At 42.9% G+C, this 18,077-nt stretch overlaps 1 protein-coding gene across 1 annotated transcript in view; it reads right to left on the reverse strand.

Moving 5' to 3' along the window:
- Positions 1–1,606: 1,606 nt before the first annotated feature.
- The window catches only part of dok6 (docking protein 6), a 70,967-nt gene continuing 54,496 nt past the window's right edge, over positions 1,607–18,077 (reverse strand). The window contains exon 8 of the mRNA XM_049565733.1: positions 1,607–5,812. Coding sequence (XP_049421690.1) covers positions 5,664–5,812 — 149 coding nt within the window. The 3' untranslated portion in view covers positions 1,607–5,663. The remainder of the gene's footprint in view (positions 5,813–18,077) is intronic.

Raw genomic sequence — 18,077 nt, forward strand, 5'->3', positions numbered from 1 at the left:
GAATCCTCCTGTGAGGTCTCCATGGTAACAGTAGGGACTACAGGAAGTTCCTGTGCCAGGCCAAGAAACAATCCTCCATAACACCACTAACTGTCATCATAGACTTCCTAAAAGAAGTGGACATAGCCACCATGTCGTCCTCCATTGGTTTGTGGACTACTGTTTTGAAGCCTTGAGTTTAGCATTTTGGCCGCTGCCATCTTGTTTTCTTGGAGCCACAAGTGACCATATTTGTACGAGATGGAGGATCTGACTGATAAGCACAGCTCAGCCTCGCTTCTCCATAGACCACCACTGTAAAACTGTTGACAGGACACACTGAACTTCAAACATGTACAACAGGTAAACACAAAGTAAGGTCTGTAAACTGAGCAGGAACTTGTGGGTGGGGCCAATTGGAGGAACACTACTGCACATATTCAGAGGGGGCGCCATACCGCCAATGTAAACCTGGAATGCCATATGCACCAAGCAAGCAATTCTATTGGATTTAATAGGTGCCATCTTGGGGTCCAGTATCTAGTTATTGTTATAGATCTGAAGCTGAAAAGCCATGGAAACTATGCACACAAGTTTTAGGCAACCAAAACCTTACAATTAACTTTTATGAACTGAAAACATACTTGAAAGGGTCAAAGTTCTTGGTCAAAGATAAGTACACGGGCAGCACCCAAATACGAGTTCAGGGTTATAGGCCTATATTGATGTAGTCGCAACTTCAATCAAAAGGTAGCCACGCCCCAAAGCATTCTTTAATTCGTTTATTTTCAGTACCTGCTTATCCTGTTGGAGGTCATGGGGGGGCTGGAGCCTATCCCAGCTGGCATTAGGTGAGGGGTGGGGTACACCCTGGACAGGTCACCAGACTATCACAGGGCTGACATATAAGGACAACCATTCACGCTCACATTCACATGTATGGACAATTTAGAGTCACCAATTAACCTGCATGTCTTTAGACCGTGGGAGGAAACTGGAGTACCTGGAGAAAACCCACGCTGAAGGAAAGAACATGCAAACTCCACACAGAAGGGCTCCCTCACCCCCGAGCTCGAAACAGGAACCCACTTACTGTGAGGCGACGATGCTAACCTCTGCCCACCATGCCGCCTCCCATAGGCATGCTGTGCTTTATTGTTAACTCTAAATGGGACTATAATCTACAAAATGAACATCATGTTGTATTGTAGAAGACTAAAAGCTAGCATTTACAACCCTAAAGTCATTAGGAAAATGTTTAGTGAGGAAAGAAATCAAGTGAGAAATAGGAGTCACCCCCTGCTGGCCATTAGGAAGAATGCATTAGCTTGACTTTTCAGCCCTTACTTATTTTATACACCCTATGATTGTCATTTTACATATGATTTTGGAACATTACTATATTGGTGCTGGTAGGTAGACTACATTACCTGTGAAAAGAGCCAGCCTAGCTATTTCTCCTCCATTTCTAGACTCTGTGCTGAAGTTAAGCTGGCTGCGGGCGTCAGTCTTCTTATTTAAGTGTCGAATAATCCTTCAATTGAATGTTACTTACCTTAATTCAACACTCCTATTTGGATAACGAAATATGTCGATACATGATAGAACATTCAATTTATTACCTTTTTTATCATCAAAAACATTACATATGTACATTTAGTGAAAACTGTAGTCCTACACTCAATGTATTCAAAGTGCTATTAACATATAACCTGACAGTAACAGAACACAAAACATGGCTGACAAAAACACAATCATATACTGTAGTAACAATAACAGAAATCATGACGACACGTCAAACCTACAAATAGGTGCATGGCTACAATAAACAACAAAACTTGCAAATGATAAACACAGTCAACTAGAACTCTCTCCAGTCGTCTCAGTTAGTACTGCTCTAACGCTCCAGATGTAGTGGAACTATTATACATACATTTATTAACCACACTTGAGCTAAGACTCAGGACAACTAGGGCAGAAATGTGGCCAGATATGTCGACAACTATCTGTTACTATGGGCTCTGTGATGCAGACACATTTGTAGATGGGCACTTTGAGGCTCAAATTAATGTGAAGGCTGAGATCTTTTAAATACAACATACAAAATAAAGTGACTGACTGCAAAACTTCAACACAAAATAAGTGTTTGTACTTGTACCTCCAGTTCAACAGGACTCTTTCAACAATTAAAACACATAAAAATAAAGTAATTAAGTTTGACTTTAAAGGACTGCTTTGCTGCCTCAGACTGATTGTCACTAGAATCAATTTCAGAGTTGTCGCTGGACTTTCTGGATTCATGCCTTTCTTTTAAAAAAAAATCATGTAACAAAAAGCACAAACACTTTGACCACAACCATTGCCAATAGACAACAAGTGTCATTCTCAGCTTTCTAAAAGAGCTCTGGTTAGGTCTCATGTTTCAGGTGTGACATTTCACAGCTGGGTTGACAGTATTTAAGAGGAACTTAAGACTTCTCAAAATGTTTTGAAGATACAGAGCTGAACTCTGCCCACAATGGTAAACTCAAAGCCCAAAGACAGCGCTTTGGTTAGGTCTCACACTCTGTGGTCTGTGTCGGAAGGCACTTCTTACTCGAAGAGGACAATGCAGAGAGCATTATCGTCACAGCGGTCATGAACTCAGTGACAAATGTCACGCACATGCTACAGAAAGCATTCACTGAAAATATTTGATGGGTTTTGTTTGTTGTGGATATTTCTTTGTAGTTTCTGTTGCTTGTGGATGGAAAACAATATAAGATAGGTCTCTTTGGACACTGGGAAATACACTTAAATGAGAAGATTGACATCACTCTCATGTTTGTATGCTAAATATAAAGTTACCACTAACAGCTTGTTATCTTGTACCCATTTTCCACCAAAGTTAGCACGTGTACACAAGTTTTTTAAACATGGGAAAGGCTGCTAAAACTGGACGATAGACTCTTTGACCATTACCGGTAGACCAGAGCTGTAAACATGACACTGAAGCAGATGACTATGATTTTCTGGGTGTTTTTTGTTTGTTTTTTGCTAGTGTGTCACATTCAATGTAACAGACAAACCAGAAAACAGGTTAGTACGAGCCCACGTAGAAAGTAAATAGCCTGACTAATGGGCCATATATGGGATTGTCCATGGGTTCCATATTAGCCCCTTGCCCATTACCCACACGGGAAGGTCTACCCAAGTGGGCCCCACATGAGTTATGCTAGGGCTACCTGGGTACCAAGTGGATATGAGCCTAAAATGGGCATCTTATCTGGGGCCCACTTAGGTAAACCCACCCATATGGGCAGTTGGCATGGGGCCGATAAAGAACTTGTAGACAATCCAAAATAGGGCCCATTTTTAAGCCCATTAACTACCAACATGGACCCTACATACCAATAGCCATGTTTCCATCAGCCTGTTTAGATGCACATCTAGAAGTATCGCATCGGAAAATTATGACACCAAAATTCAAATTAAAATCCCCTGATTCGCAAAAACTAAAATACATTCGCTTTAGCTGGGTTTTGGTTGATTGAAAAAAAATGTTGATTCGCAAAACGGGGGATGGAAACAGTTATGTTCAAATCAAGTCTGACGTAGCGCACCTCTCTCCATGGTGATATCAACACTCCGGGTCAGGAAGGCGGTAATGCATTTACAAGCTGGTTGCCAACTGCCAGAAAACGTAGAAGAAGAAGAAGAATGCAAGACTTGTTTTGTTTCCGGTTCTGCGGAAAACTCACACAAGTTCGTAGTTCTCACCAAAGTCCGTACATTTAACGTAAACACACAAGATTCGTATTTCTTTTAATGCGCATTTCCCAATGATTCGAATCCCTTTTGGATGGAAACATAGCTAATGTTTACTGGGTAAACAGTAGAAAGCAGCATGGAGGCCAGTTAAAATGTCGGTGCAGACTAAATTTGGAACAATGTTTCGCCACTGCTTGAATGGGGAAAGACGGTATTTTGTGGCGGCCTATCATTGCATTACTGGCAAAGGGGCAAAATTTGAAAAGCTAATCGGATCAGGGCTGATCGGCTGGGGCTGATAACTACCCGTGACTACTGCAGTCATTTGACCAAGAGTAACTGCCAATTATAACCTTTACCATCAAACAAAAAAGCCAGATGTTAGCAAGTGTTGTGTGGTTGGAAAGGGGCTGTAGTTAGCTTAGCACAAAAACTGAAACGGGGTGAACAGCTAGCCCAGAAATCCACCTACCAGCACCTCCTAAGCACACTAACATGTATCTCATTTGTTTATTCCGTACAAAAACCTAAGTGTAAAAACAAGTTGTGGTTTTACAGGTGCAGGTGGATGGACTTTGTTAGTTTTAGACAGAGCCAGGCTAGCAGTCTTTATAATAAGCTACGTTAGCTGAGCTAAGCTAAGCAGCTGCTATCTGTTGCTACATATTTAACATACAAACATAAGAGTGGTTTGGTTTTCTCATCTCAATCTTGGCAAGAAAGCAATTTCCCAAAATGCCAAACTATTCTTTTAATGCCTTTTTGTGTGTATTTCACTGAGCATAGATTTCCTCAGTGAAACATTAATGCTAAAATTTCTGTAAATTTAAATCTCGTATGAACATAATATACCAGCACGGCAAAAATTACCAAGATGTTTTGCCACAATAGGCCTTTGTGACAGCAAACAGTTTGACCTGTATTCATTCATGGCTCTGTTGTGTTCAAGTGCTCCAGCGTGAGTGAGCCAACATGTAGGACACCAGGAACCTGAAATTAAAGCAGCTGGCCATCATTAATTTCATTAATTACACTGCACTTCCCACTGTGACAAGTCAGAATGTCCTCTGTGAAAAAGGCCTATCTACATCTTGCATAAGTCGCCCCATCAGATCACCAACATCTCGCTTCCCTCCTTTTTGCTAACGAACCAGATACTGTATGTGAGGCTGGAGAGGAGCTGGGGAGCTATTAAACTCAAATAGCCCTGCTAGTGTAATGTAGGGTTGGCAGTTTAAAGCAGAGGCTGTGAGAAGGTTGCATTCGATCATTTCTGACATGACGGTCCACTCCTGTATCACTGAATTACACTTCTGAATGACTTTTTCCCTTTGCTGGTTGTAACCGATTAAGGGCTTTAGCTGATTCATCACTGCCATCAAAGTCAAGCTGCTCCTGTGTAAGGCATTGATCAATTTCACATTCTGGAGAGGGAGCGAAGTACAGTAAGTGTGGGAGGGTTATGTGTCAAAAATGGTGGCGTTTCTCTTGAAATGGCTGCTGAGGCTGCACAATGTTGGAACGAGCCGCGTGTGATTTCATCAACTTCAGAACAAAAAGCTTTTTTAGCATTGTTTTACAGTGGGCCTTGGTGTGTTTGTACCTCGAACTTCTTGTAGTGCAATGATTTAAAAAAAAAAAAAAAGAAAGAAAAAAGAGGGGGGTCCTGCTGGCTTCAACAGTAAAACGACAACATAAAACACTTTAAAACTACACTTACAGGATTTTTGGTGTGATCTTTGAAGCTACTGCTGCTGTCACACAACTCACACAGAAGAAGCTCCTCTTCAGGATCCTTTCCGTGCGCCACTCGCTCTACAGTTGACACTATAGTTTCGACAGGAAATGATATATTACACATGTCACTATACATATTTCTACATCCTCTCTACAGTGGTGGGTAAAGTGTCCAGTTTTGGTGGAGCAACTCTCTGTCATTGAAGGGGTCTCAGGCTGCAACTGGATTCACAGCCACTAGAGGGCGACGGCGCCTCTTCCTGGTGCTGGCTCTCCTCCTGCTCATCAGACAGAAAGCTGGGGAATGTCTGTGCTCGAGGGATAAAAGTCATTGTCAGGCCGCTTCCTGTGTGGGGAAAAAAAAGGATGGAGAGTCAGTGGAGCACTTAATTTTAGCAGGATCTGATTCACTCAACTGGACCTTACGTCAAAACAATATGTCCTGTTTTCTTCAGCAATATATTTATGGCACAACTGTTGCTTAGCTACTGTCCATGCTGAAATCTGTATATACAAATGAGGATTACAAGAATAATCCTGGCATTCTTCATTTGTGCAAAATTATCTTTTCTGGCGTGGGTGGTTCTCAGATAATACAAAAATATAAAGCCTTAGTTCATGGGAGGATGATGAGAGAATGGGCACAGATATGCAAAAGGCCACACCATCTCTTACAGAGGCAAGACACAGACTTTGTGGTGGTTTTGCCTCTTTTTTTGTGTCTTTTTGGGGCAACTCTGAGTCTTTTACTGGTCAGTCTCTTTCTGGTTGCGATGTGTTAATTTAAGTGACATTTCGCAGGTGAAGGCCCGTGACACTTTGGGCTCCCGGGCCTGTCAGCTCGTTCAATAATCCATCCATGCCTGAGATGCACAATAGCCTCAGATGTGATGGAAAATCACCCCCGAATAAACAACCTCATTCCAGAGTGATCTACGCTGTCTCATCTTTTTTGGACTGTCTGCCGTCTCCCCTCTTTCCCCTGCTCTCTCCCTCTCCACCTTAATTTTAATTAATTGGACCAATTTGTTCTGCAGTTCATATTGGTTAACTGCACTGAGAGGGAGTAATGGATACTTGTGGGTGGAGGGCCGTTCTGTGCAACTGTGAGACCATTAATAATATATTAGGATGCTGTTTGGAGATGTGCACGGCGAGGTAGGTTGAGGATAAAGTGGCTGGCAGGCTGCTGATCATGCACCGAACAAGGAGGAAGTGGCCTGTGATTAATATTTCAGGAGGTGCAAAAGCTAACACAACAGCGTTATCAACTCTAACCTATAGCATATATGGTGCCTACTGATACAGCTGGCTGCGAGGAGCTGCTGCGCGTCAATACGTTTCAACTCAGTTTACCTCCGGAGGTTAATTGAAATTTGATTAACAAATTAAAATTTGACTTTGTTCTCTGTAAGCCGTCTTCTTCCGGGGCTGCATCGACAAAATTGACAAAGAGATAATTTTCTCTTCTGCTGGAAGTGTTTGTTAACAAATATGATTTTAAGCTGTGCAAATCATTCCTACTACAGTATAGCGAACACACACACACACACACAGTCTTTTCTGTGTGTGTGTAGCCAGCAGCACCAGTCATGCTGCCACCAAAGGGAGTCAGGCTCAGACCAGGAGACGCACTGCCAACTCACTACGACGTGGAATATAAAACATGACCCAGTCAGCCTGGCAATCAATGTCAAGTGGCTGTGTGAACGCGTGTCAGAGCCACAGAGAGTTGAACAAGAAATGTGTGTGAGGAGAAGTAGTAGTCGACTAAAACGAAGACAACGAGAAGGAGAAACACAGAAAAAGCATTTTCCTGTGCGAGTTTAGGGAACAGCTTGCAGGAGGAAGCACAGAGGGGCTGGTGTGGGTGTGAGCCTGAGACCACAACAGTACCAGCCATAACAGGTGAGTCATACACACACACACACCTCTGTCCCCTAGTCTTCCACTACTCCCTGAAATAAAGAAAAACAAGATAAGGCTCCAGCTTAAGGTTTTAAATGCAGCTCAGTTCATGTTCTGGAGAAAAACACTGCAGGTAAAAAAAAAAAAAGGGGGGGACACTTTCTCTCCTCTCCACGTTGTGCTTAATAGATTGCTGAAACAAGTGGTGTGCAACCAGGCATATCCTTTTCAAATCTTTGCCAAGACAATCCCTCTCCCCAACCAAGGCCAATTTGGGTTGGAAAAAAAGAGGCAGGGAGCCCAGTGCAGACAGAGAGGGTGAAGCAGATCTCATCATCTCCTCGGCCATAAACAGCGGCGTTTGTGTGATGCCAGACCCCCGACGAGCGCCACAGTTTTTGGACGCAAATGTAGACACGCTCACGAGGAAAAAAAATAGTAATAAAAACGCAGAGAGGAGATGGTGTCAGCATCCCTCCTCCTCTTCTATCCCTATGAGAAGCAGACAGTGATTTGTCAGTGCCTTTTCATTACCAGGGAAGGTCATGTCATCCTATCTGGCCTGGGGTGGCAGCTGCTGGGCCGGAGCAGACAGGACAGGCAGGGAAGGCACTCACACACACACTCATACACGCACTGACAGATACAATAGTGGACCTGGACACACAAGCAGCTATTCATGCAAGCATGTACACACACACCTGTCTGCACCTTCCTTCACAGTGCGATAACCCAGATGGCATCCCAGTAACAGCTGTAACCAGAGAAAGAGGCTGCGTGTCTCATGAACTCTGGATTATGCAACGCTGCTGACATCCAGCTCTGTGTCGTTTGTGTGGTAAACCAGCCAAAGGAGCAACAATACAGTATAAAAGATCACTCCAAGTGCAGCCTTAAAGGTCCAGTGGGTAAGATTTCAGGGGATTTTGTGGCAGTAAGGTCTGCAGATCACACACACCTGAAAGAATTCCTTCAGTGTTCATTGTTCGGGAGGTTTTTTACCAGGCACCGAATTATCAAACCTAACACACAGGACCTTAAATATTGGGTCAGTTAATATCATCCCCAAATCATGCAAGACGAGAGCTGAGATTAAAAACTTTCCAAGCATCCGCCAGGAAAGAGACCAAAACACTTGAACTCAGTTTTACCTGGCTGCGATGAATTTTTCATGCGATTCACTTTTCCTTGCATCTACATCGACTATATTCCTTGTCGCCTGTTGCAGATAAGATAGTGTTATCATCCTGTTCTGCTATCATCTTGTCCCCGTGCCTTTGATACTTGCTCCCTCTCTGTAAAAAAACCCCTCTCGTATCACTCCCAGCCGATCAAACTAAGAACAGCGCTCCATTCCATTAGAATTGCTAATGCTACGGCACTAAACTGCGGAGCACAATGAAATGCAGGGAGAGAGCGAGAGTGTGTGCGAAATGGCAAAAGATTACATAAAAATGGGTCCAAGAAGAAATACAAGCATTCTTGTCCCCTTTCCATTCCACTATTAGAGCTGGTAATTGAACCATTTCCGACAGGCGTGGCGCCTTGCTTTTTCAACTCACGAAAACTTTAAAGTGCACTTATTTCTATGCATCAGCAAACTCGGAGAACACAGCAGTATCACTGAAATGCAAAAGAGTGAATAACATTAGGAGAGTAGAGGTGGAGCGCGGTAGAAAGTCGAAACATTGTCTTAGTGTGTAGTTTCTGGAGATTAAAACATCCATCTTTGGTTTTACTTAATTAGGTGAGCTCTGTGGGGGAGTTTTGTTTCATACAGCCACATGATCAAGGCTGAGTGTTAGTTTTTTTCCACACCACATCCCCCTCTGTTTCTCTTAAACAAAACACATTTGACAATTATTACTTTCAATTACGGCAAACAAGGCTTTTGGGGATGTATTTTTTGAGACATTTCCAAACAAATGAAAAGCAGATGTGAAATATATTGAAATAAAATAAAAGTTACAGTAGTGTACTTCACTGCCAGGTCCCCCGTTAACTGAGGCAAAGAAATAAACAAATAGGTGGATAAACCCTCGACGGGACAGGAAACTCTGTTCCTTAATTATTCCCCCGTACCCGCAGGGTATTTGAAAGCAACCCGAGCATGACTCAGCAAATTGACTGTGCTGATTGGATATTCATCATGCACGCAGTGATACAGCCAAGGAGCAAAGGCAGCCAGCCATCGTAATCTGAAGTCCTGATTTCTTACCTCTTTTTGCACCCAAATCATTATTACAGACAAATAAATGAATCTCTGAATTCCTGTTTAACTGCTGCTGTAAACTGGAAACATCATAATTTCACAAGGTGTTTATGCTTTCCTTGAGGAGATTTGCAACTATATACTGCATACTTAGACTGAGACTGTGGGGCAAAGTTATCTTTATCTGTTTGTTTTTGTGTCTTTAGTGTGGATTTGTGCCGATGTCAAAAGCTTTTCCTGTCTTTTTCACTCTGCTCTGTTCCCTGATATCAACAGTGTTTCTGTATCTGCTTAATTATTAATTTCAGTCCAACGTTTCAGTTTATTTGATGCATTATCAATCAGCTGTAGAAATGACACAAGCTTGTTTAGTTTGTATAATGGGTTCATAGGATTACGATCTGTGGAAAGGTGTTCACCCTGCTGTAAGTGTGTGTGTGTGTGTGTGTGTGTGATGTTTTTCTTTGTTGTTATTCTGCCTGGGATGTTGGAGTAGATCAGCTGCTCAGCAGCTCAATCAAGCATAGTGCAAACAGGTTTGCCTAATTACGTCCTCTTAGCAGGGAGGGGCTGGGCTCTGTTAAGTGTAGGAAGATATACACTCTTCCACTTTATTAGATACACCTGTTCCACTGCTCATTAATGCAAATAGCTACTCAGCCAATCATGAGGCAGCAACTCAATGCATTTAGGCATGTAGACATGGTCAAGACGACCTGCTGAAGTTCAAACTGAGCATCAGAATGAAGAAGAAAGGTGACTGAAGTGACTTTGAATGTGGCGTGTTTGTTGGTGCCAGACGGGCTGAGTGTGATCTACTAGGATGTTCACACACAACCATCTCTAGGGTTTACAGAGGATGGTCCCAAAAAGAGACAATATCCAGTGAGCAGCAGTTCTCTGGGTGAAAATGCCTTGTTGATGCCAGAGGTCAGAGGAGAGTGGCCAGACTGGTTCAAGATGATAGAAAGGCAACAGGAACTCAAATAACCACTGGTTACAACCAAGGTCTGCAGAAGACCATCTCTGAAGCAACAACACGTCCAACCTTGAAGCAGATGGGCTACAGCAGCAGAAGACCACACCAGGTGCCACTCCTGTCAGCTAACAACAGGAGACTGAGGCTACAGTTCACACATTGTTGGGGAGTAGTGAGAGACATGGAAGTGAATTTGTAATTTAACTACATTTTGGGGTGGCTTGTTGGTATTTCAACTGCATTCAACTACTAACACTACAATCAATTTTGGGCCACAAAAGGAAAGCACTGATTTTTGTTTTTATTTTACCATTGCTTCTCCACTGTAACTGAACCCCCTTTGACCAGCCCCATCCCCTCTTCTTTCACTCTGACCACTGTGACAACAAGCCCAAGCAAAACACCTTTGTGTGGTGCATGTGCAAAAGGATGGGCTTTACTCAGTGCTCACACAGCGACAGCGTCATCATGGATAAACCTCCTGAATGTCAGCCTGAGGAAGAATCACAACAGCCATACTTCAGCAAATACAACATGACATCGACTTGCTCCACTCCACCAACAGAATCTACGTTTTTACTGTGAGCTATGCAAGGTGAGAGACGGCAAACACAAATCTAAGAACACATATAAAGGCGAGTGTATTTACACTGACTTTGCTAGCCAAATTAGCAAAGTTTATGTGAGTGAGCCACTTTGTAATGACACATACAGGATGGACATTATATGCAAAACCAAAGCTGACACTCCTGCACTTTCCCATGAATACTTTTGCAATAAACTCAACTGTATTACTATTGTATTATATTTGTAATAGTTTCATAGTACATTTGCAGATTCATGGACAGACTCTCGAGGCGCAGCCGGGGGGAGGAAGGGGTCCGGTTTGGGGAGCTAAGAATTGCATCTCTGCTTTTCACTTATGATGTGGTTCTGTTGGCTTCATCGCAACATGACCTCCAGCATGCATTGGGGCGGTTTGTAGCCGAGTGTGAAACTGGTGGATTGCCGCCTCTGGGTTGGGAGACAGTTACTGCCTCAAGCGAGGGAGTTCAAGCATCTCTGGGTCTTCTTCATGAGTGAGGGTAGAATGGAGGGTGAGACGGATCGGTGGTTTGGTGAAGAGGGAGCTGAGCCTGAAGGCAAAGCTTTTGATTTACTGGTCCATCTAAGTCCCAACCCTCACCTATGGTCATGAGCTCTGAGTAGTAACTGAAAGAATGAGATCGTGGATACAAGCGGAGGAAATGAGTTTCCTCTGTGGGGTGTCTGGGCTCAGCCTTAGAGATAGGGGAAAGGAGCTCGGACATCTGGAGGGAGCTCAGAGTAGAGCCGCTGCTCCTTCGTGCTAAAAGGGGTCAGCTGAGGTGATTCGGGCATCTGATCAGGATCCTCCTGGGCGCCTCCTGTTCGAGGTGTTCCAGGCACGTCCCACTGGTAGGAGGCCCTGGGGCAGACCCAGAACATACTGGAGGGATTACATATCTCATCTGGCCTGGGAATGCCTTGGGGTCCCCCAGGAGGAGTGTCCCTGCAACCCGGCCCCAGATAAAGTGGATGAAAATGGATGGATGGATTTGCACTGTAGGTAAGATAGTCCTGCAGTAAATGACATATTATACTCGGTGTGTTTCTTGGAGCGCCCATGGATAAATTGTGATGTCAGCAGTGACAAATAAATGTTGTATCAATGATTTCTTAATTATTTTTGTGTGATCTGGATGCTTGCTTGTTTTGATCAGCCTATATTTACCTGGACAGGTGGTAGGTTATTTCATTGTAGTTCGATCGAAATTTACAGGTTTCTTTTTATCTCTTTGCTTCAGTATTTGTGTGTGTGTTAAATGCCACTTTTGTTTCACTACTCCTGCATATCTACTTGGCTCTTCAGCATCCCTTTTTAAAGTTTTCCGGTGCCAAGCCGCCTCATCTTTCCTTTATATGAGGTGGCAGTGCTACAGCCGGAAGTCTAATCTGTGAGTCTCAATAAAAGCTGCATGGCTGTTGATGAATAGTGGATTCAGAACAGATGGTTTTAACAGTAGGAAATTGCAAGTCAGACTTGCATTGGACCGTACTGCATGATTTCTCTTTAAAAACTGGAGGGTTGAGTGTGTGACAGGAGGAGGTCCAGAGAAATGTGAAGCTGGTCTGAAGTGTTTATGAAAACAAAGAGCTAGATTGGCAAGAATCTGAAAAGCTCTCTTGCCATTTCGCAGGCACTTTAGAGAATCAAAGCTGCAGAACAAATATGGTGAAAACTGACGGAAAGTTACTGAGGATGAACCTCAATACATGTCTGCATACTGAACTTAAAACCATCTATACGTCAGTGTTGTTAGCCTATAGCCTGTTTTATTTACATTTTGGTAGCCTGGTTCCAGACCATAGACCCCGCCCACTCAACTGAGTAGGCTTGCATCTCTGGTCTGGCATACTGCAATGAATTTGCGATTTATCTCATCCAAACGATGGACGGACCAATGAACGCCGGGGGTGTGGGCGGGTCTAGCGATTAGCCAATCAGCGCCACACTGATGTCAAGCTGTACGCCAGTGGGTAACTGGTGAGGATAGCAACAATGGCGACCGCTACAGATCCTACAGAGCACATTAACGATGCTATCGAGGTATTTCGCCACTACTCGCGTTAATGGAGGACCAAATTAAGGAAGCTGCTAAACTGGATTTAACAGCAATGCAGCCGGGCGTGCATGACAACGGAGACATTTTAAACGGGCAATTCTCGCTCGTTTTCGGCACCCCCGAGGCATGGATACTAATGACGTCAGATTCTGGGTGAGTTGTTGATCTCTACTGATTGGTTAGGGAAAAATCAAATTCCCTCCCCCTTGTAAATCGCCTTCAATGGAAGCCATGTCAGACTGAAGGTTCTGGGAGCTTCAGTCTGACACTCAGGCTAACATTTTGGCAAATGTGCATCATGAAAGTCATGCTGCTTTGGCTACCTCTGTTTTCACTGCACAGACAACAGTCAGTTATTGTTGGTACAGAAGGAAAAGTCTGATTCTGATAAGTATGAGCCAAGAATTGAAGTTTCTTTAATGATGTCTAAAAAGAGTTATGGAAGTGTATTCTTTATAGACAAAATCAATCCTGGTATCAGTGTAAAGACAGGGAGGTGTTAGCGGTGGGCATCACCAGACGCCTAGGATGCAATTTTATCACAATACTTAAGTCAGGAAGCAATAATATTTCAATTTAAAATGTTTTACAATAACATATATTGCAATATATTTACTTTTTAATTGTAAATTGTTTTTATTAAGGCTGCCCCTAAACGTTGCTGATTTGAATCATTAGTCGTGACCTCGCAGTCGACTGAGATTGTTTCAGGTCGAGCAGTCATTTTTTGTTTTGTTTTGTTTTGTTGCTAGTAACTGTGCTGTGCAGTGTACTTCTGGGGACATTTAGTTCCCCCGATTTTGCTACAGAGAGAGTGCTCTTGACTTTCATGCTACTCTTTGGCACAGACAGCTGCAGACACAATGCAACAGCACAGAGGAAGAGAGACGCTGCACTGTAAGGCTCCGAGATAACATTATCTTCTCTCGTCTGCTCAAAAATGGCGAATTTACAGCTCAATATAATACATTCTCTGGCTTTTTCTTTTTCATATATCTACTGTTGGCAAAAAATGTTGTTGCACTTTTCCGATCTGTCGTTAGCACAGTTAGCTTGTTTACTATATTACGTGATTGCACTGTCACACTGAGCCGTTCAAACTTTTAAAATCTTTATGGGAAAAAACTGAACTGTCGAATATTTGTTAAACATACAAATGTGATTCGACTGACATTATTCTGAGTCGGGTACCCCCAGACAAATTATGTCCCCAGAGGAAAATTTGTTAACTAATGTCTAATATCTAATGACACTGGTATATTTTTTATCTATAAAGCAATACTGGGCAAACTCCCGGCCCACCTCTGCACCCTTCTGTGTGTCAGCTCTGGTAGTTTCCAGCTACGCTCCTCCAGGTTGTTGCTTTTTAAAGTACCCCAGGTTTTTAACAGATCTGGGGAAAACTGCATTCTCCTACTCTGCGCCATGGACATGGAACAATCTTCAAAAGATCTAAAATTCGTAACACTTGTATCCATTGATGAATTTAAGGGCATCAAAAAGAATGTGGTGACGTGCTTGTTTTGCTTGAGAGGACACTCTGTTTGAATAGTTGTTGTTTTATGTTGTATTTGTTTCATTTTAAATGTGTTTTGATTGACTGCTACTTTGGCCAGGTCTCTCTTGTAAAATATTTTCAATCTCCGTGGGACATTCTGGTTAAACAAAGGTTAAATAAATACATAAAGTTTTCAGTCAGTACATCTCAATTCAATCATTTTTATTGCAGCAATGTAACTAGTGGACTGAGAGAAGAATTAATTTAATTATTCTAGTAGGCGACCAAAAGTTTAACTTGACTTTGGCATACTAATAATTTATGTGATAAAGAATCGACACTTTGCATCCATGTTTTGATGCAATATTGCAAGGGATAATATTGCGATCCTATGCTGTATTGAATTTTGTGAATTTTCTTCCACCCTTAAGTGGTGTGTGTGTGATGTCTGTGAAAAACCTGGACGAAGTCTGTGTACTTTCAGAATGCATATATAAACATATACATTCATATTTGTTAACATCCCTTCTAAAGACGCAGTGCTGTTGGAACATGTAAGGTTATGCTGAGCAGAGAGCAGCTCAGAGAGCAGAGGATGTAAAAGAGCTTCAGGGAGGTGGAGACCTTCTGCCAATGAAGAATCAATGCAATTACTCTGTATGGCTCTCCTCATCTAAGACTGGCTCACAGCCATGTTAAAAGCAGCAGCAGCAGCAGCACTCGACGTGTGTGAGCTCCTCCTGACATGCCTTTCACGGTCTGAACATCCCGTGTCACAATAGGAGTTAAACTCCTGTCGCTCCCCAGAATCACCTTGTCGCCCCCCTTGTCTGACGAGACCTTTTCGCTGCGTCCTCAAACACACTGATGCATTCAATTTATTCATGGGAAAGGAGGGGGGGGAGATAATGGTAGCGCTGAATGTGTATGAGTGGGAGAAGGTGGAGGGTTGTTCTGAATCGGGACAGACACGCGGAGAAAGTGTGGGAGGACCAGCGGAGATGCCAGGGTGATGGATGAGAGAGAAGCTCCTCTGCTCACCAGAGTTTGGAGAGGAAGAGTTGAAAAAGGAGAGTTTACAGAGACTGGGCCTATAAATAATGACCCTGAGGTGCACGCTTCTCTGTTTAGTGTAAATAAAAAAAAAAAAAAACATGTTGATGTTTGTAATGGAAGACATACTTTGCTTTTGAGCTTATCGTGCCATAATTAAATGATAATAATAATAATAATTAAAAAATTAATCCAGCCTTAGGTTTTCAAAAGAAAATTATGACGTCAGAGCAACTTTCATCTTCGCCTTGCGTTCTGTTTTGCTCTATCAGTGAAAGCCAAAAGGCCCATAATCCTCAGATAAGTCTACTAATCAACTAATACCATGGACAGAGTGTAATCTCATCAGCTCACTAATCACCTCTCTGCCTCTGGTTCTACATCAAGACGTTAACACACACACCCTTTATGTTTACAGTAAGTGCACGCAGGGGAATGAACGCTATAGGGCACCTGCTGCAATATTAATATATTTGGGGTGACATTGATCGCTCCTTCCCTCATGCACACACACAAACACACACATAGACATGAACTCATTTGCTTGCAAGAACACACACAAATTATTTTCCTCCCCCATGATTTAATTTTAATCACACAGTGCTGCAGTTCTCCCAAGTTTTGAGGGAGCATGCCACTGGCTGTTGCATGTGAACCCAATGTTCATTTCACTATCATAAGATAGCTCTAATGTCCCTTCCTGGAATTTGGCGGTACATCCAACCAGCCTCATATCTGCAGACCACATGTAACCACACCAGATCAGGACCTCCGTATCCAGCACTTTCACCTGCAAGATCATATGAGACCAGCCATCTGAACAGTTGATGCCGTATGGAAGCTCATGTGCATGCTCATTGTCCTCTCTGTGGTCTTGACCTGACAGCAGTTCATCATTGTTGTAGCAACTATACTATCGATGATAAAGCCACTAAGAGGCTGAGTAGGCTCTTTACTGTGACTCGTTCAATAAATCCATGCTGAAGTGGCGTTTTTATGATGATTTATTGAGCAAACATAACAATGTTTAAGCAAAATGAGATGAAACAAACTGTCATCTCACCAAACATAGGAACAGTGTTTGTGGGGGGTCGTTACAACACTAAATGAATAAATACTTATACCATAAAATAGACATCAATGAAATACAATTAGGGGCGGCACGGTGGTGTGGTGGTTAGCACTCTCGCCTCACAGCAAGAGGGTTGCCGGTTCGATCCCAGGCGTAGGAGTCCTTCTGTGTGGAGTTTGCATGTTCTCCCCGTGTCAGCATGGGTTTTCTCCGGGCACTCCGGCTTCCTCCCACAGTCCAAAGACATGCAGATTGGGGACTAGGTTAATTGATAACTCTAAATTGCCCGTAGGTGTGAATGTGAGCGTGAATGGTTGTCTGTCTCTATGTGTCAGCCCTGCGATAGTCTGGCGACCTGTCCAGGGTGTACCCTGCCTCTCGCCCGATGTTAGCTGGGATAGGCTCCAGCCCCCCCGCGACCCTCAAGAGGATGAAGCGGTTAGAAGATGAATGAATGAATGAAATACAATTAAACCTGAACTATCCAGCAATAAATCACAAACTTAAAGTCCACATCAAACATCAGCAGTGACCATTTTCAGAAAAAGTGACAATTGGCATTTGGCATTTATTTTCCTTACTGCCGTTAAAAGAAAATATCGGCGCCAAAAACTCACCATCTTTGTCTAAAAGCCGCCACACCAGTACATGAACAGGTAAAATAACGTGAAACCACACCCAACCCTGTGCCAGTTACAACTACCAGAAGTGAAAGTGACCAAAAGAATGCCTGCAGCCCAAACAGATTTGTGCAGTTGTGAGGCTGGTTGGATGTACTGCCAAATTCAGGGAAACAACGTTGGACACATCTTATGGGGGTTAACTGGACATTAAGTTCATTGCCAACATTTTTAGTGGACAATCCTGCAGTCAGCATGTCAGCATGCTCCTTCAGAACTAACACTTTAGAGTGTTCTTTTACTGTGACCATCCCAGGGTGCACCTGTGTAGTAGTGACACTGTTCAATCAGCATCTTGATATGCAACAGGTGGATGGATTATCTTGGAAAAGGAGAAGTGCTCACTAACACTGATTTTAACACATTAGCGACCAGAATTTGTGACAAGTTTTTGTATTGAATGCACAAATAAAGTCAGATGTTTAACTTAAACCTGTGAAAAATGGAGCAAAAACAAAAGTATTGCTTTTAAATGTTTGTTTGATGTATTGGGGATGACTTTTATCTCTCTCTCTCTCTCTCTCTCTGTCTCCCTCCCACACACACACACACACACACACACAC

Source organism: Epinephelus fuscoguttatus, linkage group LG21 (assembly GCF_011397635.1).
Source record: "Epinephelus fuscoguttatus linkage group LG21, E.fuscoguttatus.final_Chr_v1".
Classification (NCBI taxonomy): domain Eukaryota; kingdom Metazoa; phylum Chordata; class Actinopteri; order Perciformes; family Serranidae; genus Epinephelus; species Epinephelus fuscoguttatus.